Source organism: Monodelphis domestica, chromosome 5 (genome assembly GCF_027887165.1).
Source record: "Monodelphis domestica isolate mMonDom1 chromosome 5, mMonDom1.pri, whole genome shotgun sequence".
Lineage (NCBI taxonomy): Eukaryota > Metazoa > Chordata > Mammalia > Didelphimorphia > Didelphidae > Monodelphis > Monodelphis domestica.
Window position 1 is genome coordinate 271,926,710 of NC_077231.1, and position 16,822 is coordinate 271,943,531.

At 36.5% G+C, this 16,822-nt stretch overlaps 1 protein-coding gene across 9 annotated transcripts in view; it reads right to left on the reverse strand.

The window, feature by feature from the left end:
- The window catches only part of ABCB4 (ATP-binding cassette, sub-family B (MDR/TAP), member 4), a 106,958-nt gene that overhangs the window by 15,580 nt on the left and 74,556 nt on the right, over positions 1-16,822 (reverse strand). For 8 of the 9 annotated variants that reach the window (XM_056797294.1, XM_056797295.1, XM_056797296.1 and 5 more), the window contains 5 exons: positions 16,728-16,805; positions 15,147-15,230; positions 13,510-13,713; positions 10,158-10,258; positions 6,459-6,599 (listed from right to left, as the gene is read on the reverse strand). In XM_056797294.1, coding sequence (XP_056653272.1) covers positions 6,459-6,599; positions 10,158-10,258; positions 13,510-13,713; positions 15,147-15,230; positions 16,728-16,805 — 608 coding nt within the window. The remainder of the gene's footprint in view (positions 1-6,458; positions 6,600-10,157; positions 10,259-13,509; positions 13,714-15,146; positions 15,231-16,727; positions 16,806-16,822) is intronic. The other variant, XM_056797298.1, reaches the window with a different exon arrangement.

Here is a 16,822-nt window from a genome sequence, read left to right on the forward strand (position 1 = left end):
ATCATTCTTGGTAATCTTTGAGGACTCATGGAGAGCAGGGGAGGTGCCAAAAGAATGGTGACAGGTGAATGTAATAATTTCCCAAAGCGCTAAATCCTGGAAATTATGGATAGTAAATATGGTCCAATACAGCACCCGCGGATCTAGTTGTTACCCCCTCATTCTCCCTTCACATTCTATCCACTTCCTTTTTTGGTCATTTATCTCCATGATGATATTTTTTTGTGCAACTTATTGTGATCATCATTGGTAATACATTATATTCTATCTACACTCACCAAGTGTCTCTCCATTATCTTTAGGATGATCTGTAACTTTGCTTTCTCAAGAGTTTCACATCCAGATAGCAGGAATAGAAGAACAATCTTGTTGAAAAAATGGGATTTTTTTCCCAGGAAGACTGGGATCACTGATCACTGAAAGTGCTATGTAATTTCCCAAATGATATCCATTTTGCTTTCTTCCTCCTATTCAATCCTGGGCTCAGTTCACTGTCTTTCTTCAGCATCTGTCCAAGGTAAATGTACTGTTGGACTCAATCTTTGGGTTGTGTCTCAAATTTCATACCATGATCTAAAGAACAATTTTTCATCCACTTGACTTTTCCTGCATAGACAGTTGGGTCAAACTCTTTTAGAGAGGATGGAGCCTCTTCAATGTTGGAGACTTACTGCAATCAGCTTAATAGCATCTATCACTTATAAACAGGAACATCTAGAGAACTACAGGAGTTATTTTGCAATTCTCCCCACTACTAGTACCTTCCCTTCTGACATTACCTCTCATATACTCTGTAGGTACCTATTTACACATGATCTCTTCCATTAGATAAAAAGACCTCCTTGAGGTTAGGGTCCAGGTTTTTGCCTTTTTTTGTATGCCTGTGCTTATCACAATGCAGGGCACACAGAAGGTGCCTAATAAATTATTGTTGATTATCTATAGGGACTCATTTTTTCATTTGGGTTCTGTTCTCAAGTAGTCTCATTGATCTCTCTTGATATTACTGATCAAAACTATCTCTGATTGTATTTCTCAAGAAATCTTAGATAATTTTAACACATGTATGAAAGACACATTATTGGATGGTCTTTAAAGATGCATTTACTCTATCACCCCAATATTTTTATAGTCAACAAACTGAAGTTAAAGTGGAACCTTGTATTTCTTGTAACTTTTCATCAGTGGTATTACTATTAAAAATATCATCTATGTCAGGATACGGTTTACAAAAGCCTGCATATTCTCATCTGTTTTCATCAAGTATGTCCCAGATCACATTTGCAAGTTATTTTTCTAGTTTGTAAAGATGAAAAAGTAGGCATGTGGATTCATTTGGAATATTGAATGGGATCCCAGTTGTTCCTCCTGCCACTCACCTTTTTGCTAAACCATACTTCACAAATCATCCTTCCAAACACAAATTTGCATACCTCAATCTCCTCTTCAAAATCTGCAGTTGATGGATCCCTATTGCTTCCCCTTCTTGGCATTCAGTCACTCACAATTGACTTGAACTGACATTTACTGACTTATTACATGTTACCCTCCTTCAAACACTCCATATTTCAGCCAAACTGTTTTGTTTCTTATTCCTAAAACTTGACATTCTATCTCCTAATTTCCTTTGCTAAAATGCACTTCTTCCTTTTCTCTGTATTCTGGAGCCTTTCTATTCTTTCTAGGCCAGACTCAATCTCCTATGTGAAGACTTTCTTGATCCCCTTCCATTGACTGTGTTCTCTTATGATTCAAATGATCTTGTACTGATTTATGTATGTCCACTGTGCAGAATACAAGTTCTTTGAGGAAAGGGACTGTTTTTTTGCATACCCAGAGTTTAGCCCAGTGCCTTGCATTGCATTATGATAGTTTCTTGATAAAGGTCTATTTAATTGATTCACTTGAATGTCTTGAGTATTACCACTCAGTATCTTTATGTCATTTCTGGCAGAAGTATCTTCGACATATATGTTGTCTGGCTCAGCCATTTTCCCCATCTTTGTGTTCTTTAGTGTCACTTCTATTTCCTCATATAGCATACTGAGAAATATGAAATTAAACTCTATATCTGGTGGTTCAATTAATAATTTTGAACAAATTAGTTACAGAATTGCAAATTTTTTCCATTTTTAATCTCTATTTTTTTTCCCAATTTTGTACTTAAATGTTTTGGAAATAGACTAGCTTTAATGGACCTCACATCAATCTTCCAATAAATTCACTTCTCTTTTCATCTCTATTTATTGTTTCATAAGGCAATGCTATTAATAATCTTTTACTTTCCTTATTTGTAAAATTTTATGAACAACTTTACACTCTTAACTGCCATTGCCTTTAATTGCCTAAGTTGCAGCTTGGCAAAGGACACAAAAAACTTTTTTTTTGCTGAGGTGGTTTCAGGGCAATTTTGTCTGCTTTTCTTTATATCAACTGAACTTATGTAGGGAATAGTAAAACTCTGTGTCCAAGTCTGTCCTTTATCCATTTTCCATTTTTGTTCCAATAGCTTATTTAAATAATACTTTCATTTTTTGACTCATAGTCATATTTTCTAACATTTTCACCATTCTCTCCTTTATCCACCTATGCAATGATATTATCAAATATTAGAGTATATGTAGATTTAATTTGGAATTTTAAAAATCAAGCTCTCCTTAGAACTTTTCTAATGAATATCTCCTGCAATAATGATTGATATATAATCTATAATAGTCTAGAAATGGGTCTCTTTTTTATATTCATGTAACACTTGGGATACCCTATCTTGGATATAAGCCCCACAGAAAAGCTCTACCCAGGTTTAAGATACTGCGTGGGTCTGCATCTACTCAAAGTCATATTTTGTGAGCTCATGACTGGTATATTTACTTTTTATTATTAATCAGCTAGATGACACAGCTTTTTAAAAACAAAAGGCATTTAATTAAATAGAATAATAATTCAAATAGTAGTAGAACATTTCCCCCATATACCTGGAGCACATTTCCCCCCAAATACACAAACCATCAATGGGAAGAGTAGACATGCCTAAGGAAAACATGTGCAGAAGTGTACACATAAATGTGTACTCTGGCCAGAGTACATGCAAGGAAGGCACATATGTGAGGATTCCCATGATCATGAAACATGCATGAAGTGCACACACACAGTGAACAAGTGTGGCCAGGGTGCATGCATAAAGAGGCACACATGAGGAAGCCATAAGGCCAGGGTACATGTGTGGGGCAAACACACATAGGGACACGCATGTTGCCAGGGCAACTCACACCTCCAAAAGTGTAGGGCTGCTGCTGTCCTCTGGAGATATCATCATGTAGTTCTAACTTCTTCTGGGTAGTTCATCTCTGCTAGGCATTACTTTGTTCATCTTGTAGTTGCTGCTGGGACCCTCCACAGGGTATGTGAATATGGAGCTTCTCTCTGTGACCAGCTTCTGGACTTCATCTGTTCCAGGACATGTACTGGCTATTCTGGTGCTTGCCTTCTAAGGTGCAGTGACTAGAAAGCCTCTCCCTGATTAGCTTAGGCTAATTTCTCTTTAAGGCTATAGCCAAAGATATAAACTATTATAGCTGGTTAAGGTTCTCAAAGAAAAACTAGAAAGTGTCTCCAGGCTAAGAATTTGTCTTGACTGTTTAGATTTGGTGGTAAGCTGTGGAAGTTGAACCCTGAAATCCACTTCACTACCAAGATCCTAAGGATTTTACTACACAAATGAACAAATACAGGGAAGCAAGAACAACAACAAAAAAAAAAAACACTACAGGGGGCTACTATGAGATTACTGCCCTGTATCCCAAATCTCTTATAGCAAACTCTTGCCTTTCATATGCAAGTGTGGCTACGGACAAGCCTCCATGGTTTTGAGTGTCCCTATACTCATCATGAGCACTTAAATGTTAGATGACCAAGAATTCTAAGAAGTAATGTTCCCTTTAAATCTATGATAAGGTCAACTCTACTAACACCTTATTTGTCTTTCCAAGAAGGATATTTGAGCCATTCTTCCATTTGGTTAACTTCTTATATCTTCTGATTCCATTTATAGATAAACTGTCAATATTGATATGGTTCAATTCCATAATATGTCAACTTATTTGTCATTGGACATGTGTTTTACATTTTGAGCACCACCAGTTAACCTAATTACTAATACTGAAATACTCCAATAGATTTGACAGAATGAAAGTGTATACTGCTTCTGTTGATGAAGAGTAAAATCTATTCTTGCATGTTTATTGTAAGATTAAAATGTTTGTGATCCTTAGCAATATCTGTCCCTTTTCCTGTAACTCTATGATCATTTCTTATAGTAACAGCAAGAGCTTACATGGGATTTAGACACATTTTGTATTTTTTCTTAGTTTCATGGATTGACATGTTCAAATAACCACTTAATGGTTAATCTACTGGCAATCAGACTTTTTGTATTTTGTTAGCTTGATATTTGCAAAATAAACAAATTGTACCACCTGGATTATACCCAAAGCCTTCCTGGCACAGTAGACTATATTATAGTTTTTGCTCTGCTCTACCAGAGTCTATAATATTTTTAAAATTTAATTCTAAAAATATGTAGTGTGCCTCAGGATAGCAAATATATTTCAGCAGAGACTAAATCAGGAGTGTAACTTTATGCATATCATTATTTCCCCAATGTATTTAGATGCTATTATAATGATCTTAAAAGAGCATTGCTTAATTAACTCATACTCATTTTTTGCCATCAAACAATTTAATAATACTTATTAAGACAACTCCTTTGAAGGTATCCATTGTATTTTGGTGTAAAAAAAATCCTAACATTTGAAAAAATGAGGAACCACAGAACTAGGAGAAACTCTTTAGGGGTATGCTGTACAGCTCTCTTCTTTGCTCTGTCCTGTTTGATTGCTTTAATACAATTAACTCAGATGAAAAAACAACAATAGTAATGACACAGATAGCATTTAAGGTTTGCAAATCACTTTGCAGACTCTGTTCCTCACAAAAGTCTATGAGATAAGTTCTATAGATGTTCGAATTTCCATTTTTAAGATGAGGAAAAGCGAGAATCATAAAGTGTAAATGGCTTGCTTGCCCAGAAAGTGTTGAGGCAAAATTGGAACCTATATTTCTAATGACTTCAAATCCACTCACTGTTCTATACTGCTGCTCTGATCAGATTTACTGATGACACGAATCTGATAAGGCTAGCCAAAACTTTTGGGGACAGGATCAGGATCCAAAAGTTATTAAGAGGTTGGAATGATGGGCTCAAATTACTAGGACACGGTATAAGTGTACTCAGGGAAAGAAACTATACACAATGGTGCAACTGTAGGAAGGAGAAGACCCACACTAAAAGCAGTTCATATGAAAAAGACTTGGAGATAGATATTGGGTGAATCCAGGCCAATGTAAGTAAATGGTGTGAAATAAAAAAAAACCCAACAAAAACTAGTGTGATCTTACTGAAGAGAAGTACGATGTCCAGAACAAAGGAAGTTGTGGTTCTAATAGCCCATGTATGTTACTTGAAAGTACTAAGAAGGGCAAGAAAAAAATCAGAGTGCAGATATAGGGTCTGGGCAGGACTCCAAGCCATGCCATATGAAGAATGGTTGAAGGAACTGGTGAGAGTCAGCTTACAAAAAAATTCTTTAGGAGAAGATGATAATCAATACATCAAAGATGACTGTGTTAATAAGAGAATCCCCTATGACTCATTTTCTATATTGTCTCAATGCTTTAGAGTTGTCTAAGTCTTAGAGGGGCTAAGTCACTTGCCTAATAAGTGTCAGAAATGGGATTGAAATTATATCTTCCTGGTACCAAATCCAGTACTCTCTCTGCTACTCTCTTTTGTTTCTGCTTCTTTTAGCATCTGGAGGTAGGCATGATGGGGTGGAGGGAGAGCAGGAAGGTAGGCATAGAAGCAGCTATTTGATATCTATCTTCAAATATTCAAAAGACCTATAAGAGGGATTAGACAGCTGCATACTTCCAGAGAGCAGAACTAAGACCAATGGGTAGAAGTTACAGGACAGCTGGTTTCAGTTCAATATATGGAAGAACTCTCTAATAAGTAAAACCACCCCATGTTGGAATGAGTTGCCTTGGAGATCGCTTTGGAGTCAGAGATAAGATGATTGCCTGCAAGGGATGGTGTGGAGAAGATTCCTGCATTGGACAGAGGACTGAACTAAATAATCTACCTCTAAGACCCCTTCCATTTCCAAGATTCCAAGGATCCTAAATTCCAAACTGTGATTTCTTCCATAGTATCTCCCACGAGGTAATAAACAATCATCACTGCCAATGACTTTATTTTCAATTTGAAAACTCCTTTGATTGAAGTGATTCTTGTCAAAAGTCTTCTCTGTTTACAAATGAGAAACTTCTAAACCTAAGATAACAGTCCTATCTAAAACCCTGGTATAGAATAGCCTAAAATATATTTTAAAGATACTCACAGAATAACATCTCGAAAACGCATGTGTCCATTCACTATTAGATAAGCACCAAATCGAAAACAACCAGCATAGGAAAAATACATAAATGCTTGGGAAATGCTAAAAGTGATTCCATAGATGTGGGCCTTCCGCACAGAATTCCTGAAAAATAAGACCCAAAAAGTTTGTTTTTAACAATTGCCTCATTTTCCCTCCTTAACAAGAAGACATAAGTATTTGGAATTAGAGGGACTTGGGTTTGAATTGTGCCCTTGCCACAAACTAGCTGTGAGCTGGCACGTGTCATTTAGCTTTTATGGCCCTCAGTTTCTCCATCTGCAAAATTAAAGCATTGGATAAGCTGACCTCCAATTTGACATCCAGCTTTAAACTGATGATCTCTTAGGTAGATTCCAATTCTAATGCCTATGATTTACAACCTACATTCCTCTGGTTGAACTAGACCTCTGATGTCTTTTTCAAGTCTAGCTTTATGACCCTATAAAACTTTGAAGGCTGACCTAGATAGAAATACCAATTGAGATCCAATAATCCTGATATGTGGCAGAAAAAAAAAAAACAACTGAAAAGATAAAGGAATAAAGTTCAATTCCCATTAATATTTGAGTCTACAGGTTTTTCTTTTCAAACTGAATGTCTTAAAGACATACCTATGGTTCTGATATTTGTATCTTTAAGATATTCATTTCCAAAATAACAACCTGTAGATATGTGAGTCAAGAGCAAGCTAGAAGTCCTTCATTGTCTACAAACTTAAAAGCTGCCATTAATTTATAAACTTTAAAGCACCATATAAAGGAGACCTGTTTTAAGGTCTTGAACATGCTTTATTCAACATTATGGAGCAAAATGTCAGTTTTCCCAGTGTTCCTTAATTTTCCTGAAATTGCAATCAGACTAGAATGTGGGTGTCTTTTTTGCAATCTACTACAAAATGGACACTGGATACATCTGTGGCCATACGCCATATCTCAACAGAAGAGATAACAATCTGTCAACAGAATAAGGACTTCCCCATAACTAAGGAGGTGTATTTAAGAAATTTAGCAACTGAGGTTCCCAGTCAGCAATGCACAGCTACTTAAAGGGTTCTTAGTCTTTTCCATGCCATGGATTTCTTTGGCAATGAAGTCCATAAGCTTCCCAGAATAATGTTTTTAAAGGTGTGAAACAAAAATGAGAGAATAAATAAAATAAAATGAGATACATAGTTGTAAAGCACTTGGCACATAGGAGGTGCTTAATAAATGCTTGTTCTTATACACAGAATTACAAAGGAAACTAATTATAATGAAATATATCTCAAAATGAATATAAATATTTAAAATGATTATTATTTCAATTCTTGCCTTCTATCTTAGTATCAGTGTTTTGTTTTGTTTTTTAACTCTTACCTTTGGTCTTAAAATCAACACTACATATTAGTTCTAAGGCAGAAGAGGTAAGGGCTAGGCAATGGGTGTTAAGTGACTTTCCCAGGGTCAGGGTCACATAGCTAGGTAGTAGCTGATGTCAAATTTGAACCCAAGTCCTCCTGACTCCAGGCCTGGTGTGCTATCCATTGTGCTACCTAGCTACCGATATAAAAATATTTTTAAAATAGGTTCACAATCCCCTGGTTAAGGATACCTTTTCTAGGTTATAAACTCCTTAAAGGCAAAATTAATGCATTTAAATTTTGATAGCTTCCTCCCCAACCAGCACTATTTGGCATATAGTAGGATGTCAATAAATGTTTGCTGAACATAACTGTTTAATGCATAAAAATATGGTATGGTGGAAGTGAGTGAGTTTATAGCTTTCCTATTGACATATAACTTGAATGAAGAAAGCATTGGGAACAGTACTGATTTCAAAAAAGAGGAGGATAGACTGCAGAAAGTATATACTAATAAGCTTGATATTATTTTCTGAATTTTTTAAATAACCCTTACCTTCTGTCTTGGTATTGGCTCCAAGGCAGAAGAGTGGTAAGGGCTAGGCAGTGGGGGTTAAGTGACTTGCCCAGGGTCACCCATCTGAGAAGTGTCTAAGGCCAGATTTGAACCTAGGACCTCCCATCTCTAGGCCTGGCTCTCAATCCACTGAACCACCCAACTGCCCGCATTTTCTGTAAAATTTTAAAGCATTATTTCAAGGATAGCTTGAGAATCAATGACTACTAAAAGCCATCATGGCTTCATTCAGTTGTTTCACTTGTGTCAGATTCTTTGTGACCCCATATGGAGTTTTCTTGGACAAGATATAGGAGTGGTTTACCATTTTCTTCTTAATTTCATTTTATAGATGAGAAAACGGAGGCAAACAGGGTTAAATGATTTGCTGAGGGTCATGCAGCTAATAAGAGTCTAAAGACAGATTTGAACTCACAAAGGTGAATTTTACTGACCCCAGGTCAGGTGCTCTATCCACTGCACCATCTAGCTGCCCCTAGAACAAGCCATAGGAAGTTAAATTCTTCTTCTTTTTTTTTAAATGAGTTTTATCAGTTTGGTAAATCATAGCAATGCTGCAAAAATACATTCTCCTTGAAACCCTTCCTATTCTCTAGCTGTTAAGGACTCCTTACAGATTTGAACTCATAGTATGTTGTACTTCCCTCATTCTACTTTTTATATATCTATTTGTGTACTTATCTTATTCTCTTTACTATATAATAAGCTACTTAGGAAGATGAATCAACATTCCTTATTGAAAAAGACTTTTACCTCTGTGTTTCCAGTGAAGAGTATATAATAATGCTTGATGAATAAATGAATGAAGGAATGGAATTGTTCAATTAAAACGATTGCTATATTTAAGAATCAGGCAGCTAGGTAGTACACTGGATAAAGTGTTGGTTCTGCAGTTAGACTCATTCTTCCCAAGTTCAAATCTGGCCTCGGGCACTTACTAGCTATATGACCAAGTCATTGAACCCCGCTTGCTTCAGTTTTCCCATCTGTAAAATGAACCTGTAAAGGGAATGACAAACTACTCCAGTATCTTTGACAAGAAAACCCCAAATGAGGTCACAAAGAGTCATATACAAGTGAAACTCAAGTGAAAAAACATACCTGGCAATCTCTGCAGTTATAATGGTTTGGAGCCCCCCTTTTCCTACAGGATGAAACATTTACATTCACCAAAGAACACAAGACATCTTTGGTGAACCAAAAGGAAGCTGATTAGTTCTTCAATGTTAACATCTGCTCAGATTGGTCCAGATCAAAGATACATAAGGATACATACTGCCCATAGTTAGAACCAAATAATTATTCGGTTCTCTGCTACCTTTTAATTATAGAGGCTTAAATTTCCTGATGCATTTATATTATATTTCAGAATTTAGTATGTGCTAGCATTTTCCTTATAACTACCAGGTAGGGAATATAAATATGACCATCATTCTACATATGGGGAAACTGAGGTTCAGCAAGGTTAAGTTATTTGTCTACATTTAAATGGCTTCTAAGCAACAAGGCTAGGTCTCAATCCTGGATTCCTTAAGTACTAACCCATGGCTCTTGCTGTCATCATACTGTCTCCTGTAACATTAAAAAAATTACCTCTTTATATAAGGCTTCCACATCTTTATCATTGTTACATGGTTTGGAGAAGTATGATGGTCAATATTTTGAGGACGTTAATTCAATATTGATTCAACCCTCTTTAAGCAAAGTTCAAGCACTAATATTCAGTCTTGTGTTTATTTATTACCTGTAGGGCCCATTCAAATTTTCTCCATACATGGATTCAAATTTCCTTTCTTGGGTCAAGGACACAACTGTCCTAATATTTTCTATTGCTTCTGTTGCAATCTGTAATGCAGAACAGATTCTCATTAGAAGAAATAATGCTATGCTCTACCATATCCGACCATATTATAAATGATTATTATCAGTCTGTGCCTGTGATTTTTTAGGGAACTCTTCATAAGGAGCTCTCTCGTACTCACACATACTGACCAGCAATTTAGAGAGTTAGCTAGGACTTTGAGAGGTTAAATGACATGACCACAGTCCCACAAGTTACTAGGCATCAGAGGCAGAAAATGAATACAGGTTGATTTGCCTCCAAAGCTGATCCTTTGCCCACCACACCATAGCGACTTTCACAAATATTATTATACTAATATATAAGCAACAGCATTTTTCTTTTACTATCATGGCAATATTTTCACAAATCAAAGATCTTTGATTTTATTAATATGGTAACTCCTTTTACCAAATGGAGCCTAAAACCTCTTTAAATCTTAGTTGCCAAGAAAACTCCAAATGAGGTCATAGAGTTGGACATGACAAACCACTAAACAGCAACTAAATAAGTGCTTTAAAGCTGGTGAAACATTTTACACATATTCTTCCATTTCACCTTCACAACATAACCCCAAGATGTAGGCGCTATTATCACCCTTTTACAGATGGGGAAACTGAGGCAGCTTGCGAGGAAAACCAGACTCATACAGTAAATATCTGAAGCAGGATTCCAATTTAATTTTTCCTTACTCCAAGTCCAATGCTTTATCTAGTACTAACTGCTACAATTGTTATTAGGAGTTAATGCTAATTAGTAATAGCATCAAGTGTTTCATTGATTACTGATATGTGTTTGTTTCCTGGTGTAAACCCAAAGGCTGAATTCTTACTCAAATTAGTTCTTTTTTTTTGGAAAATTTTATTTAATTAGATGATTTAGAATATTTTTCCATGGTTACAAGATTTCAAATTGGTTCTTAATGTTCAGCAAAAGCCTAAAAGACTTTACAAATTCATTTAAGTAAAAAGAAACACCTGATTTACAGACACAGTTACAGTTCTTATAATTCGGGTCTAGATGTACTTCATGATAATGCTTTGAAAACTTTCTTTGGAGTCAGGAAGCCACGTGTTTCATTCCCTTTAAAGCACATTTCAGCTTCTTGACTTCAGACAAATTCCAAGTGTTTCAGGAGACACTAAGACTGATAAATTGCAGATAAAATAGCAGACTGTATCAGTGACCAGAAATTCTCCACAGTGATGATATCACAGATTCCCAATCCAGAATAAAAGTTCAAACTAAGCCAAAATTTGAAGTTTGGGGTTGTTGCAGTCAGAAAGAAAGACTTTCAGGAGATGGAGGAGGGCCCCTGACATTGAAAGGGCCCTGGGATTCCCAATAACAATTAATCAGGAGAAGATTTTGACTAGTTGATGCTTTGAATTTTGAGACTCTGTAAATATTATTTTGTTATACAAAGGATTGGTTATTTGCACTGTTAGAAAAACAAGACAAAACAAAACAACTAGCATACTCTCTCCAAGTCGCTACAATGTTAGTCAGGTATTCCATTCTCAAAACATTAGTCCTCCATTCTTGAAGAATTCCAGGACAATTAGCCTCCAAACTATATGCTAGCTAGCTCTGGGGACTCTTGAGAGAGGCTTTATTTATTTATAATGTTCTAGTCTTCTGATTTTTTTTCTTGGGGGAATACCCTGGGGACCTCAGCTGCTTTAGATGGATACTTAGCAGCTTCCTGTGAAAGCCCCAAGCAAACAGAAGCTTGAAACTGTAATCTTAATCTCAATCTAATTATCAGCAATTTTCACCTCTACTGATACATTCTACTAAGCTTTACTGATAAGAATTTTTAAAATCTCTTTCAAACTAGCCTCCAGATTTTAGCAAACCTGGCCTTTGCCACTTTCCTATGACTTGCTCCTAGAGGGTTTTTTTTCCCCCTTCTCCTTCTGCATCTTTTTGGCACCAGATTCTTGCTCTCTCTCCTAAAATTCTTCCCTTCTTGGACTCAGATCCTGCATATCTCCCCCCTCTCCCAGATCTTCTTCAGGATTCAATTTCATTCAGCAAAGATTGATTAAGCAATTACTATTCCCCAGATGCAGGCAAATAATACACTATGATTAAACCCCTCAGAAGATTCAGATGTTGTCTGAATTACCCTAGAGGAAGTTGACTGGTTGTCCCTACCAGAGTCAAATCAGTCCTTTATTTCACAGTGTGTACATGTATACATATTTAAATATAGTATATTATTCTATGTAAAATATAACGATATAACATATAAAATAAATAATTCTATAATATGTATATCAATATTACATCACTATACATAGCATATTATAATTTAAAAATTTAAATTATAATATAGCATACTATATCACATAATATGCTATATATTATGTAATATGCTATATAATAATATATACTATATATGATATGATACTAAATATAATAATATGCTATACTATATAATATAATGCATAATAATATAGTATGACAGATACTATATTATTTAATATACATTCTACATATAATATAGCAAATGATATGCAATATACTATATTATTGTATATGCATGTATTACATATACATATATGCATGTGTATGTAATAACCTCCCCAAACCATACAGAAATGGAAGTTACCATAATATATTTCATAGAGAGTGGCCTAGGAATTGGGACTTTGTGTTCTGTAACTGACACATACTGGCTATGTGACCTGGGAATGTTGTATAAATAACTTAATCTCTTGGCGTTCTGAATAACTCCACATTGCAGGAAAAGTTCCTCTTTGGAAGTTCTGTACACCAATGGATTCCCAAGTTCAGACCCTACACTGACCTCAAACAATGTTGTTTCATTACTTAATATAGAAGTGTAGACAAAAAGAGCACCATAAAAATAACAGCCGCTTCTACACCATCGATTCATTGGAGAAGATAAAGAAGAGAAATCCATCAAAGAATTCAGTAAGACCTCCTGAATGAAGTCAGCATACACTACAATATAATGCAATAGGGGGAATTGGCCAATACAGTAAAAAGATATATTTATAAATGTAGCTCAGGAATAAGGAATAAAAACCCCAGAGACTTGTGTATTACTCCGAAGTCTTATAACGTATATCTCTTTAGCAACTCTTGATTACAACAGACAATCTTAATCCAAATGATGGACCGCAAGCTACATAAATGAGAATCAGCCATTATAGATAATAGCCAAGATTTATAGCAAGTTTCCAAAAAATACTTGAACGTACATATGAACCTTCATCAGGCTCACCTTTCCAGCAGCTTCCAATTCCTTCTTGTCTCTTTTAGCATTTCCAGCCAACATTTTTATTTCAATGATTCCTGATACGGCAATAATTGGAACAACTGATAATAGCAAAAGGGTTAATTGCCAGCCGTATACAAATGATATGATTATCCCAGTCCCGAGATTGGCTGTGTTCTGAGCAATCAAAGCCAGCCTGCTACCTGTGGCCTGAAAAGAAAAGAAGGAAGCATCTGTATTCCATGTTACAAGCAAATGAGCTTATTCACTAATTTATTCAGCAAGCATTTATTAAATCCCCAAAGTATGTGCCAGGTACTGGGTACAAAGACATCTAAAGTCAAAAGCCAAGTAGGCCCTGCCCTCAAGGAACTTATATCCTACTGGGGGGAGGGAAGGACCTATATACAGATAAGAAATTATAGAATATAGGCTTTTATATGAATTAAGTAAATATAAATTATAGAGAAACTAGAATTTGCAGGAAAAATTAAGAGATAATCACGAAAGTAAATCCAAAGTAATTTCAGATGTGGCAGGTCACAGATGGGTGGGCAACACTAACAACTGGAGCTATCAGAAAAGTCTTCATGTAGGCAAACTGAGCTGAGTCTTAAAGTAAGCAAAGGCTTCTAAGAGGAAGAAAAAGGAGGAACTAATGGGTAACAGCTGATGCAAAGCCACGGCCAGGTGTCTTTAAAAAGGAATATCAAGTAACTCAGTTTGGCCAAAATAAAGAGGGTGTACATGCTCTGGGGGGATGGGAATAATAATCTGAAATTAGTCGAGAAAGACTCAGATTGTGAAGCTCTCTAAATAATTGGCAGAGGAGTGTGTATTTTATCTTGAGCCAAGAATCTTCTGGAGATATGGGGTGGCTGTTTGGAGCAATGGATAAGGCTTTGCAAAAGACTTTGGCTTTATATATGTTAACTCATTTGATACTCCCAACAACCCTGGAAGGTAGGTGATTATATTATCTCCTTTTTATCAGATGAGGAAACTGAGGCACTAAGAGGTTAAGTAATTCCTCCAAAATCACATAGCTAGCAAGTGACTGAGGCATGATTTGAACTCAGGTCTTTCTGACTCCAAGTCCAGGGCTATTTGCAGTTAGTTATCACTGGCAAGGTTTTCATCACAGGAATTCCTTTCTAATAATTTCTTCTTCATCTTTTTGCAGTTGATTTTAAGCATGAAACTTAACCTTTTATTCCAATTAAATGGTGCCCTTTTGGGAATTCATGATTCTGGTCCACTAGGTGGGCACTGATGGACTGAAAACTTGCTATGGATCTAAAGGAATTTGCATAATTCCACAATTGAAATTTACCATGTACTACTTTGTATAAGCTTTATATTGATTTAGCTGTGTACCTGCCTTGTTCTCCAGTAGAATGTGAGCTCCTTGGGTGCAGGGAATGTTTCATTTTTTGGCATTTGTATCCCATGCACCTAGCACTTCCTAAATGTTGGGTGAATTGAATTACAATGGCAAATGTTACAATATACATTAGATTACCATTCCCTGAAAAGACTGCTAGAATGCTAGAGAAATCACCCAGAGAGTGAACGTTCTACTGCATTTTGATTTCCAGCCATGTCAAAAGGGAGACTAGGTCAGCAGAGAAGAGGTTACATACTCCTTGGACTTGGGAAGCGTCAGTGGCAAGTCTTGTTGAAAGTGCACCAGTACTGTTCTTAGGATCATCAAACCAACTCATGTCCTATAACAAAGCCAAACAACATCCTTTAAATCTTGAAAAAATGGATCCAGTCCTGTCCTGGTATGTCATTAGTATAGGGAACCCTTAGTTTGGAAACTTCCTCCTCTAATGTCAATAGACAATTCACCTGTAACATCATCGTAGAGGATTATCTGGGGGTTTCTGCTTTGTTTTATCAAAGATCTCTACCATCAGCAATGATCCAAAATAAGTTAATATGCCAGAACAATAGTCTCTATACTCCTAATGGTGCTCAAATTGAGTGTTCAAATCTCAGGTTGGTATTAGAATCTCAGGCTTAAAATGGACCTTGAAAGACTGTTGACTTGATCCTCTTTGGGGCTTGGCCACACCCAAACACACATCCAAATGTTTATTGTCTGACTCCTTTTTTAAAGACCTCTATGTAGAGAGATTTCATTTTTTGCTAGGCATGTGAGGTTAATTAACCTGTCCAAGGTCACAAAGCAAGAATGTAGCAGATGCAGGATTTGAAACCAAGTCTTCCTGACTCCAAGACTGGCAAGCTACCCACTCTACCATATTGTCTCTCCTTACTTGAAGTAGTGAAGTAATATTCCCCATTCCTCAAACCACAACCCAACAACAACAATTATTGCCCCCTAATAGCAAGAATAGTAGATATGTACTGGACACATGCTTAATTTGGAAATGGAAGATCATAGTGTCAAGCCTTGATCCTGTGATACATATAAAGCTCCCATTGCCATGCTACAGTCTGTGTGTGTGTGTGTGTGTGTGTGTGCGTGTGCGTGTGTGCGCGTGCGCGCGAGAGAGAGTGTGTGTATATGCCCTCGATGATGACTTGAGAAAGAGAGTAGCCCATACTATTTTGGGAGAAGGGTAGGGATTCAGCCAATATTGAATATACTTCTTGAACTTGGGAAGCATCACTCCTAACTAGAAATCATATTTGAGGTCAGCTAGCCTGTCTTCAGAGGGAGAGGAATACTGAACCTGTAATGATGAACTTGGAATCACAAGATCTGAATATGAATACTGACTTTGTCACTTATTACTGGTGAAGTTATTTACTTGCTTTGGGCCTCAACTTCCTCATCTGTAAAATGAGAAGGTTGAACAAGAGGATTTCTGGAGTTTTCTCTTCCCTTGGCATAGAATGCCAGAGGTGGTATGGTAGAGAGAGGAGGGAAGAGAAGTGAGGAGGTTGGTTTGCAGAGTTGAGCATGAGCTATCCAAAAGGTTACTGACCTGACTATTGTATTTTAGGTAATAATAACACTTCAAATGAGGCCCCTGGAGTACAAAATGTTGAAAATGTTGTTAATTTGAGCCTGCCAAGTTTGGAGAGTCCGTATTTTAAAATTTAAACTCATATTTCTCCCCCTACACATCAACAGTGAAAATGGTACGAGTGGTATATTTAGGGGTCTGTTAAATCTGTATAGAAGGAACCCAGGTCAGAAGAATATGAGTGAAACGAAAAAGCAAGGGAAAACTCCCAAGAGCACATACCTGTCTTAGCATTGCCTTAAAAGCCATATACCGAAGTCTTGTTGTCAGGATCTCTCCAGCTTTACCAAATGTGAAGCCCTGATTGAGAAGAGAAG